Source organism: Agelaius phoeniceus, chromosome 7 (genome assembly GCF_051311805.1).
Source record: "Agelaius phoeniceus isolate bAgePho1 chromosome 7, bAgePho1.hap1, whole genome shotgun sequence".
NCBI lineage: Eukaryota > Metazoa > Chordata > Aves > Passeriformes > Icteridae > Agelaius > Agelaius phoeniceus.
Window position 1 is genome coordinate 45,191,985 of NC_135271.1, and position 17,666 is coordinate 45,209,650.

The window sequence follows — 17,666 nt, forward strand, 5'->3', positions numbered from 1 at the left end:
CAAAAAGTGGGGCAAACGTGTGGTGCCCTGAACACCAAATCACAATATGATAGCAGACACGGGTCAGTGGTTTTACCCATACTCATGTTCCTTGGGATAAAACTGCTCCTGACAGGGCTGCAGAGGGTGCACACAACTTGGAAAATGCTTAAGCTCTGTAAAGTAAGGGATAAGAAGAATATCTGCTGGCTAGAAAACCAGCTAAAAAAGCAAAGTTTTCTCTAGTGGAAGGGTTCTATAGGCAAGCTGCAAATGATGCTGCCCATCACCCCATGCCACACACTGAGACAATTATTGCCAATTTGTCAGGAGCTGCATTTTCTATTTTCCACTGGCAGGGCTTCATTTGCCACCTCTGCTGTAATTAACACAGGGGTAGAGCTCTGTGTCTGGATCTTCCCACGGCAGGGTGGCCATGCCAGGTGTGTCCTGGGGGAGAACTGGTGGGGAACACATGGAGAGTGGACACGGATGTGGCTGGGTTGGAGCTGCCCCCTGCCTCTCCAGGCAGCTGGAGGGTCTAACTCTGCCTGCTCCATCCTCAGCAGTTGCTGCCACATGAGGGTCTAACTCTGCTCCATCCTCAGCAGCTGCTGCCACATGAGGGTCTAACTCTGCTCCATCCTCAGCAGCTGCTGCCACATGAGGGTCTAACTCTGCTCCATCCTCAGCAGCTGCTGCCACATGAGGCTCTAACTCTGCCTGCTCCATCCTCAGCAGCTGCTGCCACATGAGGCTCTAACTCTGCCTGCTCTTCCTATGAGGTTCTAATTCTGCTCCATTCTCAGCAGCTGCTGCCATATGAGGGTCTAACTCTGCTCTATCCTCAGCAGCTGCTGCCATGTGAGGTTCTAACTCTGCTCCATTCTCAGCAGCTGCTGCCTTATGAGGCTCTAACTCTGCTCCATCCTCAGCAGCTGCTGCCATACGAGGCTCCAGCTCCTTCCTCAGCAGCAAAGCCTCTCCCTGACGCGGCCCCGGGGGTGGGACGGCAGGGATGGGATGGGACGGGGCTGGGTGGGAGGCGCCTGGACGGGAAGGTGGCTGGGTAGAAAGGTGGCCGGATTGGGAGGGGGCCGGCTGGGAGCAGAGCCCGGGAGCTCAGCAGCGTCCCTCGCACAGCCCCGAGGGGCACAGGGCAGCCCAGGTAAGTGTGGGAGCCAGCGCCGGTGGAGCGGACTCGGTCCGGGCGGGATGCCGCTCTCTCTCGCTGGCACACGGGCTCCTGTGCTGGAAAACCCAAAGCTCACTTTGTTTGCTGCCTTTACGGGGAGGGTTTAAAGGGTTTTATGGCGAGTTTAAAGCAGGTTTTACACTGCTGGCACAAAGTAGGGACGGATCAAGTAACTGCAGCATAAACAGCGTTTCAAAACTCCTCAGTCTTTCTAGGGAGCCACGGGTAAGTTTCGATTATCCTTGAAGGGAACAAGCCCGAGTGAATACTATTACCTTACAAGTTTCTAACAGCCTGATTCAGAAAACAGTCCTGTTTTCTGAATTAAAAAGTTAAAGAGAAGTTAAAAGAGAAATCCTTTCCTTCCTTCTCCTTACGCATTTTTAAAGTTAACTGGCCGCAATTCAAACAGCAAAACAACACAGAATGAAGTAAATGGGGCAAATTCCAACAGCCAAAAGTGTAATGAAAGAAATGAGACAAATTCCTTGAACTGCATCCAACATGAAAATGAATCTCGGCTGCTCATTAGAGACTGCTGAGCAGGGGAGGTTGGCAAATGAAATCACAGGAAGTAGAGGGAGGAACAGAAAAAAGGGTCAATTATCGAAATCTCCTCTTATAAACTGCAAAACTTTTTTTTTCAAGATTGAAGGTAGTAAAAATATATTAGTGGCAAACAGCAAAGCTTCCTTATGCACTTAAAATAAAAAGGAGTCAGGCATAGCAAAGGAATGGGTAAACACAAAGTACATAATTGTGTTTTCAGGGTAGGTTCGTGGTGAGTAATTCCCATCCAAGGTACATCCAGGAGTTTCCTTCTTTACTGTCTCTGGAAAAATTCCCACTTGGATTCCCCAGGGTAATTCCGATGTTGTTGGGTGTTTGAGTGCTGCTCATCTGGGTTAAGGAGGGGTTGTCAGTCAGAGGCTGACAAAGTTTTTAAAGCTGTCCCATCTACTTGTTACCAGTGTTGTACCAGTTTGTTTTTCATTAGTGCTCTTTGAAATGCTCAGTTTTGCTATTTTTTCACTTGAAAGTATCCTTGCTGTCTGAGGAGGTGGGGAGCAGGGAGTGTACCAAAGCCAGTCTGCCTTGGAGGCACTATGGGTGGAAAATCAACCTTGGGACCTGCTCCAGAGGTCACCACGGGTCTTTGGGACTGCCACAATGAGAGCAATTATCAGCCATTGCTAATTGATTATGAGTTCTCAGCCGTTGCCAATGGCTCTGGTAGCAGCACTCACTGGGGGAGGTGAATTGTCACCAAGCTTCACTATGCCCCTTCCTGCAGGAGCCTTTGGGATCTGAGGAGATTTGGCCCATGGGCTGCAAAACCAAAACGTGTCACAACTTGGATTTTTGTCACAGGCAGGGAAGGAAAATGGGCAAAGCCAAGCAGCTGATGCTGTCATTGGAAAGGGGGCAGGAGAGGGATCTGGGCAGCTGCTCAGCATGATGGCTGTCCCTAGAAATAGTTCCTAGAAATAGTCCTCCCTGCAGCAGAAAGAGAATAAGATGATGGTCAGGCAATGTGGATCTATCAGGAAGAAATTGTTCCAAGCCCATCTTTCTGCAGATGTTCAGGGGAGAAGAAGATGGCACCGTTGTGTATGACGTTCTCATAAACAAGTGAGGAAGATGTGGCCTTGATGAGACAGGTATTGGGTGGGTGGAAAACTGGTTGCAGAGTCAGAAAATTTGTCAGTTCAGTGCCAGAAAGGGGGGCGATGGCAAATATGGACCTGAGCCTGTTGCTTTTGTTTCTGTTTATGGTGTTAAGGAGGAATGAGATTATTTGTGTTATTTGATGTGCATCTGGGAGGGACTTGAGCACAGCAGAGGCCAGATTTATAATTCAAAGGACCAGAGGAGCCATCTGGGAAAAGCCCATGATTTGAATTCCAGTCATGCTGGTGAGTGAAGGCAGTGGGTGCAGGGTCTCAGTGGAGCCAGGGAAATCATCCTGGTTGTGCTGGGAGCCAGGAAAAGAAATGGCTGGGAGGGTTTTGTGCTGCACTTCAGCACCAATGGGGTTTGGCTGAAGACAGTCCAAAGGTAACTGTAAAAATAGCAAGAGGTGGCTGGGATGTAACCTCTGCAGGAAAGCCAGAGGGGGTGGTAAGAGGCACCAAGGAAATGCAGTGCATCCTTCAACATGGGGCCCCTGAGGAGGGAGAGGGTTCCCTCTTCTCCTTGCCAGGTAGGACAAGATGTGATGAACTTAAACTGCAGTTTAAGAGAGGATAAAGACATCTCTGTGCGCTTTTTAAGGTACAGTCTGACACTTCCCCACTCTTGATTGCCTGTAAGCCTGGTTTAGCACAACAACTATTCCAGTAACTCACGTGGCTTTGGTGAATTAGCTACTTAACCCATGGGAATTGTACCATTATCTTCAGAAGAACTAGAAAAATAAAGTGCATTTATGAGGTTTTTATTGTTTTCACCCCACCATCAGCATTCCATTTAAGAACATCAAAAGATTAAAAAAACAGATAGAGACATCTGCCAGCGTCTCTGGAGATGAGTGTTGCACTTTCTTCTAATCCAGAGCCAGCCCTTGGAGCCTCTCCATGACTTCACAAAACAGAGGATTTTTTTTTTGTATTTAAGAACCATCTAAAGACCCTTTTACTGTGTTTAAACAGAGTCCTGTGTCAGCACAGTTAAAAAATGCTGGCACTTGCTCTGCACAGATTAAAGATGATAAATTACTCTTTGCTGCTTGAACCCCATTTGCAGTTTCTATTGCAAGGTTGTGCAACACTCCGAGGCAGTGGCAGGGCCAGGGATGTGGAGCAAAGTCCAGGTGCGGGCTGGATTTTCCCCTCCAGCACTTTTCATTCCTTCTCTAGCCCGGAGAGAAGAGCTGCAGGGAGCAGCCTGTCCCCTCCTGCAGCCTCCCAGCATGGCTTCACCCATGAGGAGTTTGCTGGCAGATCTTGACAGATACGTCCAGTCCTTCCGCGTCTTCCTGGAGAGGTCCACGGAGCACCAGAGCATGCAGGAGTTCGTGGAGAAGCACCTGCCAGATGTCATAGCCAGGTAACCCCAGCTTGGCCTGAAGGACAGCCAGGGCCACGGTCCCAGGGGGTGCTGGCCCTGGGGGCTGCCTGGGAGAGGCAGATTGCTGCTCCCTGCCCTGTCTGCTGGCCTGTGACAGCTTCCATTTTGCACACATGGCTCTGGATGTTGGCTCTCCAGGATGGAGGCTGTCACAGACATGTTTTCTAAAAAATCCTTTTTTTTAGGATTTTTTCTCCTGAGAAGCCTCAGGAACAAAATGTAACCAATGGTTATCTGCTGCTGTGGAATGCAACAGGTGCATCTGGGATTGGTCTCATGTGGTTGTTTCTAATGAATGGTCAATCACAGCCCAGCTGGCTCAGACTCTCTGTCTGAGACACAAGCCTTTGTTATCATTCTTTCTTTTTCTATTCTTAGCCAGCCTTCTGATGAAATCCTTTCTTCTATTCTTTTAGTATAGTTTTAATATAATATATATAATAAAATAATAAATCAAGCCTTCTGAAACATGGAGTCAGATCCTCGTCTCTTCCCTCATCCTCGGACCCCTGTGAACACCATCACAGGAGACTGCCTAGGCAGGGGGAGATAAGGCTGCATTGTTTCCTTGCACACAAAAACAGCTGGCCCTGAATCAGCTCTGAAATGCTGTAACAGATACCACATTCTAGCATCAAACTTGATGGAAAGCAGCTTTTTAAAAGCAAGCTTTTCAGGTAATATTTAGGGTTTGTCTAGGATGGCTGTGCTCCTGCTTTGCCTGCCAGTGTGTGTCCTTTGCTGGACCCCTCACTTTGCAGGCTGGCTTGGGAGCAGGCAGGCAGCATCAAATCCTGGCTCTGGGGAGGCTCTTCTCAGGGCTTCATGGCTCTGCCAAAGCCTCACTGATGGATTTTAGAAGCATTACACTCTCCCCTCTCCCTCCTCATTTTGCATAATGCAAAAGTTCTACAAATAATTTTTAAGTTGCTGGTCCAGACCCAGAGGGCTCTGTTCCTCAGAGCACAGACACAGAGAAGGTGTGTACTCGCTTTTGCTTGTATTCATTCATAATAAAAGCAAAATGCTACCTCTGCAAATTGCCAAAATAATTGGAAAACATGAATGTCCCAAGGGGAAGAGTTCTGAATCTGATCCCTCCTGCCCACTCACAGACATGCCTGTGTACACACATATTACATTTGGATTTTGCCCTGCAAATTTTAGTCTTAATGGGATCTCCAGTGTCTTACATCATGCATGGAACCCTCTTTACTGGACAGCTCTCCTAAAATGTATAAATAATGTTTTTCAGTATTGGAAATGGGAAGTCTGCAATCAATGTTCTAAGTGTTGGTGGTGGAGCAGGTACGTATGGACTTCAATATTGGTATACTTTTTCCTTCATTTTTTTCCTTAAGAATAGAGGACTAAAAGTTGCAAAAGGAGCAGAATGAGAAATAAGTCTTTCCTTGATAAGCCAGCTCCAGGGGACAGGTGGTGTTAGCTGGTGTGTGACCACATCATCTGAAAACAGCTTGTGCCTCCCCACTCTGATTCCTCTCTGTCCTCCACAAAAACCTGTCCTTCTACAGCATCCCTCCTCAAAGGCAGAGAGAAGCTTTAACCAATCCACAGGGTTTCTATACAAAACCAACACAAGACAAAACAAAACAAAAGCAGCAAAAAAAATGCACCCAAACCCCAAACAAAATAATGTCTGATGTTCCTGAGAATATTGCATTTTAACCTGCATTACAGTATTCTCCCTTGTATCTTTATTGAGGTGATAACTCCCATCACTGCTATTTAAGAGCCATGGCTGAGCTCTGCTTTGGCTGTATTTGCTGACCACCATCAGTGTCCAGGTTTCTGCTGGAGCTACTGTCCCCCAAAACAGTGGGGCTGAGCATGAGCTCCAGAAGAAATACAAATAAGTCTTTTGTCTGACATTCACTGAGTGTAAAAACAATACCAGTAAGATCAAGTAGCTTTTCATTAAGTTCTTGCTTAAGTGGCCCCATAATTAAAACCTATGTTTCCTTCTCTGTCCATTAAGTCACCACACTTAAATTTTATATGAACAGTTAAATCTAGTTTAAATGCTGCAATCATACCATCACCAAAGACTAACCTCAGTTTTGTTAGTGTCTCCTCCATAAAGTAATTGTATGTAAATGGAAAGTAATTGTATGTAAATGGTTGGCATTAGCTATAAAACAGACAGTGTGACAGAGCAGGAACATTGCTCTCCAAAGGAAAGCATTCCTCTGGAAAAAAAAAAAAGAAAAGGGAGAAAGAGAGAGAAGGAAATAGAAAAAGAGAAAGAAAGAAAGAAAGAAAGAAAGAACGAACACAGTGCGGTTCTTCATCCTGGCCAGAGACAGTCCAGCTTGCCATCAATCAGTAATGGGTAGGCAAAGCTCACTTTGTGATCTAAAAATCCCCAGATCACCCAACCCATCTGCTCACTGGTTTGCTCTCAGCATGGCCGTTGTGAGGCCAGGAGGGATCTGATCCCCAAATTCCCCCCTCACAGCCGATCCCGGCTGCTGCGGGAGGGCAGTGATGGAGCTGCTGCCCCGACCCCACCTGCCCCTGCTCTTCTCAGGAAGGAGGCACAGAAAAAAAGCATTTCCTCTCTGCTTTTCCACCTCGGGAGGCAAGAACCCATTAATGCAGCATCCCATCCCATTAGATCCCATCCCTCTAGATCCCATCCCATTCCAGCCGCCCGAACACCGCTGCCTTATTAAGTTCACACTCCGGCGCGCTGCTCTCTGTACCTTTAAAAACCATCAAAGGCATCAGCGCTGCTCTAAAGTAGCAACTGGGCTATAAACTATCCCTTTACGTAAAATGTTTAATTAGAAACTTAATGGCGAACGTAGTGGTAGCCTTTAAAAGGTAATTGTGTTGGAGAGTTTAAATAATTCGGATAGCCTAATTGCCAAATTGTTGATAATGCAAGCTGCCACCGATCTGAGAGTAAAATGCCTCGGGACACTTGTTTGCATATAAAAGAGCTAAAAGTGAAGTCATTTAAGGCTGTGGATTAAATTATGAATCAAAGGGGTGGGTTTTTTGGTTAAAAGCAGTACAAGGGTGATTTGGCCACACAAGAACAGAAGGGAATATTTTGACCTATCTGCATATGGAAATACAAAATTAATTTATTTTTTTTATCAGGACCTGCACAGCCTTTTCGAAGGACTAATCATTTTATGGGAAGTTGGTAAAGCAACCAAAAATCAAACTATTGCAGTGGTTAATTTCAAATTCTGTGTTCCCAAATTTTACCATGGCAGACTACAGAGTATAAGGCTTGCAGCGATAGCAAAGCTGCAGCTATTTCTGCAGCTCAGAAATTCAATTTCCCTCCCTCAAAGAACGTGCTTCCAGAGATGCCATGTGAATGTTGGTATTGCTGGTTGCTTTAAGAAAGAGATGTAAGTCTGAGAAAATGCAACTCTTCCTCACTTTGTGTGTTATATCCTCTGGGCACTAATGAGCAATTTAGTGCCCGGTGTTTTCCTTTTGTTCCTCGAATATTCTGCACGATGGGGCTAATGCTGAAGTGGTGGGAGTCCAGGTTGTGCAGCTCCTCCTTCCACAGCCCCTCAGCAAGGGCCTGTCTGGCCATCAGGGTGGCCTTCCATTCAGTGCAAAACTTTGTTCATTTGTAGGGAATTTTATAACATGGAGTTTTGTGCAAGCACAAGTAAATCTTCCAGGACAAAGCTAGATATTTACTTGTAACATGACCCCTGGACCTATTATTCACTGTAGTTACCCTCTGTTTCACTCTTTCTTAACTTCATTTATTCTGCTGTTATTTTTTTCCACCTAAAATCTATCCAAGCACAATAAGCAGAGGTTGGAGAAAGTTGAGCAAGCCAGCTGGATATTGTCCCTGGACTCATGCCTCAGTCAGAAATATCATCCTCCTGAGTTTCTTCCTCTGCAGATGGGGTGAGATGGCTGAGAATGATGGAGCTATTTTTAAATTTTGAAATCTTGGATCTACCAGTACATCCATCAATAAAACAATTACAGCTGGCCTGAACAGTGTTTAGAGAGAGCTCTTCCTCAACAGAAACATGAAACACAGGAATCTCTGGGGTATTCTGTAAACAAGGGTTAGCTAAATACAAATGGTATGTGCTCCATTCATCATTCTTTTGGGAAAAGTCACAGGACACTGAAGACAAACAGATATGAGTATTGTCTCTGATCCCAGTGTAAACACATATTCCCTTTCCCTCCTCCACATGACCTTGCAACCAGTGAGGTGCCTGGCTAAAAATGCTCCTACTGACTCCTAAGCAATCCTGCCAAGTTTGCTGGAGCCATCAGAACTGGCACCATGAGAGGATCTCATGGTAGGATCTCCCCCTCGAGCTTAGACCACGTCCAGAAAAAGAGAAGTCAAGCTTGACTGTGTCAGGTTTTCCCTTGGCCCTGGTGGTGCCAGTCAGAGGGGAGAAATGAAGAGGGTTGGGACTGATATTTACATTTTCCTCAAATCCTAGAGCTCAATCTTCAGTTACAACCTACTGAGAGTGCAGAGCAGCTGCTTGGCCCTGTGTGGTGCACCCGTCCATAAATGGCAGAAATCAATCTGCCAAACTGGGGATGTGATGGTGGTGGAGATCTCCTTTGCCTGAGCTTTGTTTTCATTCTCTGTTTTGTGTCTCCTGCTTCTTTAGGTGAGATGGACTTGCAGATCCTCTCAAAAATACGAGCCAGATATCCTGGGGTCACCATCAACAATGATGTGATAGAGCCAAGTGCTGACCAAATCTCCAAGTACAAAGGTATTTTTACATTAAATAAATTATAAATTTAATTTATTGAATTAATTAATTATTTTACATGCATTAAAAAGTGTTGAAAGGTGGATTACCCTATGTTCAAATGCCTTCTTGTCAGAAATGTCTCTTAAAAGTTAAAAAAATTCAAAATTTCATGCTTTTTTGCAATCATTGCTTCTCAACAATGTTCATTCTCATTGAAATCTTAGTCTCACACTGCAAAGATCTCTCAATGGCAAATGCTTGGCTAGATAGACTTTAAAAGCTAAACAGGGTGGGAAGTGATGGGTGATTGTATGGGAATGGAGTGAAATCCCAGCTTTTCAGACAGTTTTTCTACTTCAACTTGTGTGGAATCAGGATCCTTCCTCAGCATCAAAGGGAAAATTTTAGTGTCTCATGGTGATTCTCTCACATCTTAAAAATCGTTTCCGAGAAATACCTAAAGCTCACAGTGGGGCACTAAATTAGTAACCAGGCTTTGAATTAGAAAACACAAGAAGGAAAGCAGGAGTGATAGGAAAGGCTTTTGCCGTGTGCTCTGGGGCTCAGAGCTTCTTTCCTTCCCCCAGCCCAAAGGTCTAAGCAGCATTCATGGAGGAAAATGGAACATTTTCCGAGGAGGATTGAGTGTTAACAAGGGTACTTTGACCAAATTGCCCTACAAAGTGAGCATTAAACAGCAACGCAGGGTTTGATTATCACTGGATTAGAGCCCACCAGGATTCACCTCCTGGTGGTGTTGAGGGAGGTGACACCAGCCCTGAGCAGAGCTCACCTGGCCAGAGAGCCATCCTGAATGGATGTGACAGCAAGGAATGAAGCATTTCCATTTGGAGCTGGAAATGCTCCAAATCATGGTAAATACCAGGCTGTGAAACCACACTGTAAATCTCCAGTCTTGTTCTTGCTCAGGTCCTTAAAAATGAAGCATTCCCAGTGTGAATCAGCTTGTGGAAGTCAAAGGGAAAAAAAAGCAGCAATCCCTTTCTCCCTGCAGTGAGGTAGCTCAGAATCACTGGAAGCACCAAAGGCTCCCAGGACAAACCTAATTTTTTATATCTTTCTCAATTTAACACAGACCTGATCTTTTAAAAGATGCCTTGTTCAAAATCCCCAGTGCTCTTATATTCCTGCAGGCTGAAGTGGTGAAGGGTGGGCAACACAGCATCTTCTCTGTTTGTGCACTTGAACAAAGAATTTCTGTCCTATCTGGGCTACAATGGACTGGATTTGCACTGAATCTTCCCAGTGGTCCCACCATCTACCACCAATTAACTGGCAGTCCCATCCTACTGCAGCGAGTTTCTTTCCAGAAGAAAATTAAAGAAAATATAAAATGTTGTCCTTATTTTAAGTTTTATGCTAAACTAGAAATGAAATATTCATCTGAATTTCTTTCTTTAAACTCTCTTATTTGGTAATTAATCATGTCCCCAGTAGCTACCATTAATTAGGTTTCTGAGGCCCAAGATTTTCTGTAGAGAATTAGAAAGATTATCTGCCCCTCTGAGGATTCAGTAGTTGCATTTTCTGCCTCACCAAATGCTTTCTCCATGGGAAGGAGAAGCCAAGCTCACGAGAGAAACTCCTTGCTGGGATGTGCAGTGATGAGAAACTCAGGTTAGGCTGTGGCATGTGATAGAGGCTTTCCTCAAAGCTTCATGGGCAGGCTGTGCCCTTCCCTCACTCCTGGTGGATTCCCTTGGTGGCCATGGTTGGAGTGTTGGTGGCCCCACAGCTGGGCTCCATCACCAGCACAGCTGCAGCAGCCCAGTTCTGATGGCACCCAACAGCTTCTGGCTGGGAAAAGAACCTGGGGTGAGCCTAGGGGAAAAGGAAGGAAAACTTTTCATAATGGATTCAGATGAATATTTAGGCAGAAATTTACCACAATCCCATAACGAATTTGCACTTCCTCCAGTTTGGACTTCGAAGGCCCAGCCTGGAAAGCAATTCAGTTTTCTTCCCAGCTTCTCCTTGCAGACAGACCCACAATTAAACTGAACCAGATTGCCCTGGATTATTGGTGAGGGGATAAGAGCTGCTCCTGAGCTTAGAGCAGCAAATCAAATCTGAACTGCCAGTGCTGGGGCCAGTGGCTGATAAATGGAAGCTAACAGAGTAACAGTGGCAGCATCTGAAAGGGGTGGCCCATTTCCAGGCACAGAAGAGAGGAGATAAGCACTGATGGAGCATTTCTCATCTGCCTGACGGGGACGTGTCCAAATCAGAGCCCAAAGGGAGGAACATTGTCATTAGTGCTGTAGAGGCACTGGTCTTAGCTAACAGTGCTGTTCTGAGCATGTGTTCTGTAGCTAAGGCTCAGCCTGCCTTTGGGCCATGTAAGTTTTAAATTGATGCTAACTCCAGTGAAGCACAGGAACTGAATCAGGGGCTGCTTTGGCCTGGAGCAATCCTGAGCAGCAGCACAGTGAGAGGAGCTCCATATGCCAGCAGATGGACATTAGTATTCCCTACATTATGAAATTACCTCTCAGTTTTGCTCCCATAAAAACAAAGGGAATGCAGTGATGAGCCAGGCCCTCAGTGTAACTTATTGTTTGAATCCACTTCTCCAAATTTCTGTTTTCCTCAGCTGCTGATGTGCATTGTGTTGAGGTCTGAAGACACTCCATGTGTCACTCCTCAAAGCTCTTTGCTTTAAAACACTGACATCCATTTTTCCTGAGGCATTTGGTGAGAACTGTGAGCTTCTGAAAAATTGGTTCGACACAGAAGCCACTGAATGTCAAGAGAAGGGTCCTTGCTTTTGGAACAAAGCTCCTTCCCTCTCCTGCCATCCCAGTTACACAAATTTAGAAGAACACATTTGCTCTTTCTGCCCTTCTCAAACTTTCAATTGTGCTTCTCTTCTCAAGAAACCCGTGCTTTGATCCATCCTTGAGCACCTGTTTTTATTTGGAGAAAATCCTCCACCATGGCCTGACTCCTGCTCAGCCATGGGGGTTTGTGTGCCCCCCACATAAGTGCTGAGGCCATCAATCCTCTTATTCACCATGAAATGTGCTGCTGGTGGCCTCATAACAATTCACCCCAATCACCATCTTTTAATTCAGCTTGAGCCAGTCACGGGGAAGAAATTACTTATATTTTTTTTTAGCTCAGGTAAACACCAGAAGAGCCTAAATGAGGGAGCAAAGGGAAAAGCAACAGACTCTTAAGATTTTGTCCTGTAAATCCCTCTACAGCCTTCTCCTGACATATGGGCTAAAAGTTTAAGATATTCCACTGTTGTGTTAAACTGGTACCAAGACTCTCTACCTAAATAGGGCTTTTGGATGTATTAAAGCTCTGAGTGGAAATCAGCCCCATATTTGCAATTATAAACTCCGCCCTGCCTTCTCCTCTGTTTCAGAGCGTGTGGCTCAGGCATCAAACCTCGAGAACATAAAGTTTACCTGGCACAAGGAGACAGCTAATGAATATGAAAGTCGAATGAATGCAGAAAAGAAGACTAAAAAATGGGACTTCATTCACATGATCCAGGTAAGAGTGTCTGCAAAGAAAATGCTGCCAAAGACTCAGCTGTTAAAAGTATGCATGAAGTATGTGACCTCATTATCCACTTGTAGGGGAAGAAAGGTGAGTTTACTTCCCAGTAATTTGAAGTGCTTTAGCATAAATGAACTGCAAAAATGAAAAGCAGCTTTGAGCACAGTAGTCCTATTAACCAGGCTGTGGGTGGCAGTCAACTAAGAATACATTTTAGCTGGTGTCTTCAAAAGCTCCTCGTCCTTTCCATGAAATTGCCTTTGTATTTCCAAAGCCTTCACTGAAGAAAGGCAAATCTCTTCCTCTCAGGTTGATGAATAACATGAGCTCAGACCTGGCAGTGCCAGAGAGCAGGCAGGGCATGACAGTGGGAGCCCACTGCCCACACCTTCCTAAGGTGCCTTGTTGCCCCTGCTTTTCTGCAGGATTGCTCCCATTTGGTTCCTTTTAATGGTGTTACAATAGTCACCAGGATGGCACTGCACATCTCTAAGCATCTCTGCTTCTTCCAGATGCTCTATTATGTGAAAGATATCCCAGCAACCATCCGGTACTTCCACAGCCTCCTGGACTCACAGGCCAAGCTCCTCATCATCCTGGTGTCAGGTGAGAGCGGCTCCCCCAGCCCTGCTCAGTCAGGAGAGGGCTCTGAGGACCTTTGGGGCTCCTGTGTGTAGCACAGGCCACAGAGGGGAGCAGACATCCCCTGAAATCTGCCCACTCACTGCCTGTGTCTGCGTAGATTTATCAGCCAAAACCCCACATCATGGGCACAAAGCATCCCTCACTGCCTTCCCCACCTTACAGCCTGCCCAGTGATGGATGGCAGCAGGGGCCCTGCAGCAGGAGAGGCTCCATCCTGCAGCTCTCACTCACAGGAGCCCCTTCAGCCTCTGCTGTGTGCTGGGAAAGGTTTTCCAGGCTGGGCACTGCATTTTCTCTCTCCCAGAGACTCGTGGCATTAAGCAAATGGCGGTGGGGGGCTCGGAAGGGCCATACAGCAGGTGTTGGAGCACATATGGTTCATTTTCTTTTCAAACTGCCCATTTCCTTAATATCATCATTTTGGGTACCAAACAGCGTTCTCAGGCTGTTTCAGATCTCGCAGAGATGCTCTGTGGTCAATCCAGCAGGAAAGTGTTGGAGCAGAGTAAACAACAACCTTTTAATGCTGTGGGCAAGGTATGCCAGAGACAGTGCAGTGGTGGAGTCTAATTTGACTCTAGAAAGCCTTTAATTTGCCTCAAAAGCTATGGAAATTTCAGCTGTGTAAACAGTCACATCTAGCAACTCTGAAAGCCATGTTAAGCATTATTTGTTCAGAGGTTTAAGCTTAATTTCTCATTGAATTTGGCCACCTCTGCAAACGTGATGAAGTTCCTTTTATTTCGTTCATGAAGGACCCACTATGAAGGGACACTTCTGACCTGAATTTATTCAACTACTTTTTTTTCCCCAAATGATTTTGGTTTGAAGTGTTTTCAAGCAGTTTACGACAAGAAATCTGTGTTTGAAATGAGTTTAAAAAACCTGTTTGTGTTCTTTGGCTGAACAAGAATAGATCACAATATCAGACTATTGCTGATTACCTGAATATAGTTAATTAAAACTCTTTTCCAGTTACTTAACCTGTCCCTTTGGATATTCATAAAATGTGAATACAGGAAAGAATGTGTGCCTATTCAAAATTAAAATTATTAAAGTTCTGAGTTCATGAAAAGTATTTGAAGTCCTCTCTGAGCCAGATGACAGTGTTTTCTGATGGAGCAGAAATGGCTGGGGGCAACAAAAAAGTGAGGTAGAGGAGCAGGACTCAGAACAGCAGAGAGGAAAAGAAGGGGAAACCCTTGAGGAAAGCAAGAGAATAGAGAGGAGAAGGAAGAAATGCCATTAAAATGAGCAGTGAAGGAAAAGGAGTCACTGAAAGATCACCAGAACAGAGCTCATTTCACACAGAAGGCAATGCCATCCCCAACACAAGCACACCAGGTAGTTCAAAGCCAGCCTGGGAGCGGGGCTGGCCGGAGAGGGCTGGGGTCACTCGTGGCAATCCCGATGTGCAGGGGCTGTGGCTCTGCTGCAAAACAAAAGCAGAGCCATGTGCTGATCCTTGGAGAGCCATCCCGGGAATGCTGGTTCAGGGAGGGGATAATTGCTTGGCCCCGAGTCCCAGCACACTGACACCAGCGCATTTCCTGCAATTGGCGCTCGCCGCTCAGTTTCCACCGGGTGAAAGAAAATATTGTAGCCTCTCTTCTAAACAGCAAACTGTTTATTTGACTATAAATAACTGTTTGCAGATCAAGCAACTGCAAAACCATGAGTAACTGGTTTTAGTACCTAGGGAGAATTGTTGTTGAACTGCTCATCAGGCTCAAAGTTATTTTCATCCTGTCCAGTCATTCTGAGTAATCCTTCTAAAAATTATTTACAGTGGTAATACCAAATCAGAGATCCAGGCTGGGGGAAAATAAAGATGTGAAGATGTATGCGGGGATTTTTCAACTTAGCCAGCTAGTTTGCTTTATAAAATGTCTCTTGAGAAGAGGTACACAAGCGTGAGCTGCTCTGGCCTCAGCTGGAGGCTCAAGGAGGGTGCTGGAGCTCCAGGGTAGGTGCCCACCCACTCCTGCAGCCCCCAAACCTGCAGGGAAGCAGCCAACTCCACTGTGCCCCAGGACATGTCCCAGCTCTGGAAAGATCCCACTTGCAATGATGACAACTGCTAAAAAGCCCAGACAATCAAAACTCCTTTCAAATAGTGTTTTTCCTTAACTCTGAGTGTTTTTCTGGTGGTTTATCTCTCAGGAAAGAGTGGCTGGGAAACGCTGTGGAAGAAGTATGGGCCTTCCTTCCCCCTGGAGGATCTTTGCTCCTATGTTTCCTCTGGTGATTTGCCCAGGATGCTGGATTCAGCTGGGCTGAAGTACCAGCTCTATGAGCTGCCATCCCACATGGACATAACCAGCTGCTTTAGTGAAGGGGACAAAGATGGGGAGCTCTTGCTGGATTTCCTGACAGAAACACTTGACTTTGCTAAAACTGCCCCTCCTGAGCTAAAGCAACAGGTAATGGAGGAGTTGAGAAAGCCTGGCTGCAGTGAAATCAGAGATGGGAAGGTGTTTTTCAATAATAGCCTGGGTGTAATAGTGGTTGAGCCATGAGTTAACCTCTTCTTCTTGATTCAAAGCAAAGAGATACAAACTGTTGACAGCTGAAATGTATTTTTTCATCTTTAATAAATGGCTTCATTTACTTCAGCACTGATAATAACTTTTGGAGCTTGTTAAGAAATCAGTATTGACACCTGTTGTTTTACGTGAGCTTTAATACTTGATTAATTCTGCACTAATCTATGACTGTGCAACTGACTAGGCAGTAAATTGTGCTTTATCATACAGATGTTGTGGAATCAGCTATAACTCAGGCCATCCACTCAGGCACTGCAGGAACCTAAGGAATTATTCATTAGGAATAGTTATTCCCAAGGAATAATCCAGAGCTACATGTGCATCCACCATCTTCATTTGAAAACTCTCTGCAGACTAAACAAGCAAATTGCAGTTTCTTGGTGCAGCTGGCAGGCACAGAATCACCAGCCATTGGACGGACCTTTGATGGGATTTCTTGAGCTTGTGACTTCCAGATCTGACAGCTGCAGCTACTGAAGGTGTATTCACACCTGCATGTTCAGTGTCTGCCTGCTCCTGCCTCTGCAGGCATCTCCATTCAATGGCACTGCTCCCCCTTTCTGTGTTTTTACTCTAAGATGTGTCTGCTGAACAAGTTGTGTGGCACTGCAGGAGGGAAGCAAGGGAAGATGGCTGAGGCACAGGGTTGGTAACAAATGTCCTGGAGAGGTGGATTGCAGTGGTGAGCCCTGATGCAGAGTCTTTGCTGGGAATGAGCTGCTGCAGCTGCACAGAGCTTTTTTTGTGTTTTTAATTAACCACACAATGCTTCTGGTCCCAGCCTTCCCCTGGCCTGTGAGCTTTGTAATAAGGAAAATGTAAAAATAAACTCTTGATACCAAAATGACTGGTGTCAGAGTTTATTTTCCAGTAGCATTTTTTTTTTCATTTTCAATGGCATTGTGTCAGGTAAATCTATTCACTCTACAAGGTATTCAGCAAGAAGGGGGTTTCACCTCCTCAGCCTCTTCTCCATGTGAGGCTGTTGTGGTTGATGCATTTGTTTTGCTAAATGATTTTATAGTTTTCAGAAGTGTTTTCTCTCTACAAGGCACAATACGTAGTGGGATACAATAGAGTCGCTTGAATGGATTTAACAGCCTGAATACTCGATTTATCCCCTGAGACAGGTGTGATTTCTGCCATTGAAATAATTTGATTCAGTGTTGAAATGGTTTACTTTAGGTAATACTTTAGCTGCAAGGAATTGTGTTTATATTTGCACACACATTTCTGATACAATATAGATTATTAATCATTTGAAGTGATTTCAAGAGATCATATTGGGCGTAATAGCTGTTTATATTTATTTTAGGGCAAGTTATTTGAAACACAAACATCTCCTGGTGCTCAAATGTTAATTCAGGTGGAGTTTAGAACATTTTCATGATAATCCTCTGTTGGACAGAACAAAATTTATTACCACTTTACCCAGTTCTGTGCACAGGCTCCTGCATTAGGAGACCTCAGTGTATCTGTGAGCTGCTGTGGTCACATGCCAGAGCAGGAATGAAAGAAAATCTCCCATTAGAACAGATTGCTGCACACATTTCTAATGGCAAACAAATTAAAGTTACATTTATTTTCGTGGCTCTTTTGGGCTGTCAGTGACCTTTTCTAAATGGGGCTTGCAAAGCAGGTGACTGCTGAATATTGCCACATCAACCCTGTCAGGGGTGAGATATCTCAGGGAGCCACAGAAATGCCAGAACGAAACCAAAAAAACACTAATCCAGCAACAAAACCCAGCAATAAGATGCCCTTGAAGATCCTGCTGTTTTATTGTTTATCAGACTTTAAAAAAAAACCCCCCAAAAAAAATGAGAATAAGGGGTTTGGTCTGAAAATGTGGAAGAGAGCTGGAAAGATGAGAAGCAGCAGAGCTGATCTGGAGAGAACAGAGGAGGATTTGACCACACACACACACACACACAAATATTCAGTGTGGATGCACAGAGAGCT

The 17,666-nt window shown here is 45.2% G+C and overlaps 1 protein-coding gene across 1 annotated transcript; it reads left to right on the forward strand.

Annotated features, from left to right (window-relative positions):
• Positions 1-1,034: 1,034 nt before the first annotated feature.
• LOC129122699 (histamine N-methyltransferase-like) lies at positions 1,035-15,773 on the forward strand. The gene is made up of 7 exons (XM_054636649.2): positions 1,035-1,147; positions 4,033-4,222; positions 5,499-5,551; positions 8,893-9,000; positions 12,377-12,507; positions 13,026-13,119; positions 15,322-15,773. The coding sequence occupies exons 2-7, from the start codon at positions 4,086-4,088 to the stop codon at positions 15,675-15,677; spliced, it is 879 nt and encodes a 292-aa protein (XP_054492624.2). The 5' UTR covers positions 1,035-1,147; positions 4,033-4,085; the 3' UTR covers positions 15,678-15,773.
• The last annotated feature ends 1,893 nt before the right edge of the window (positions 15,774-17,666 follow it).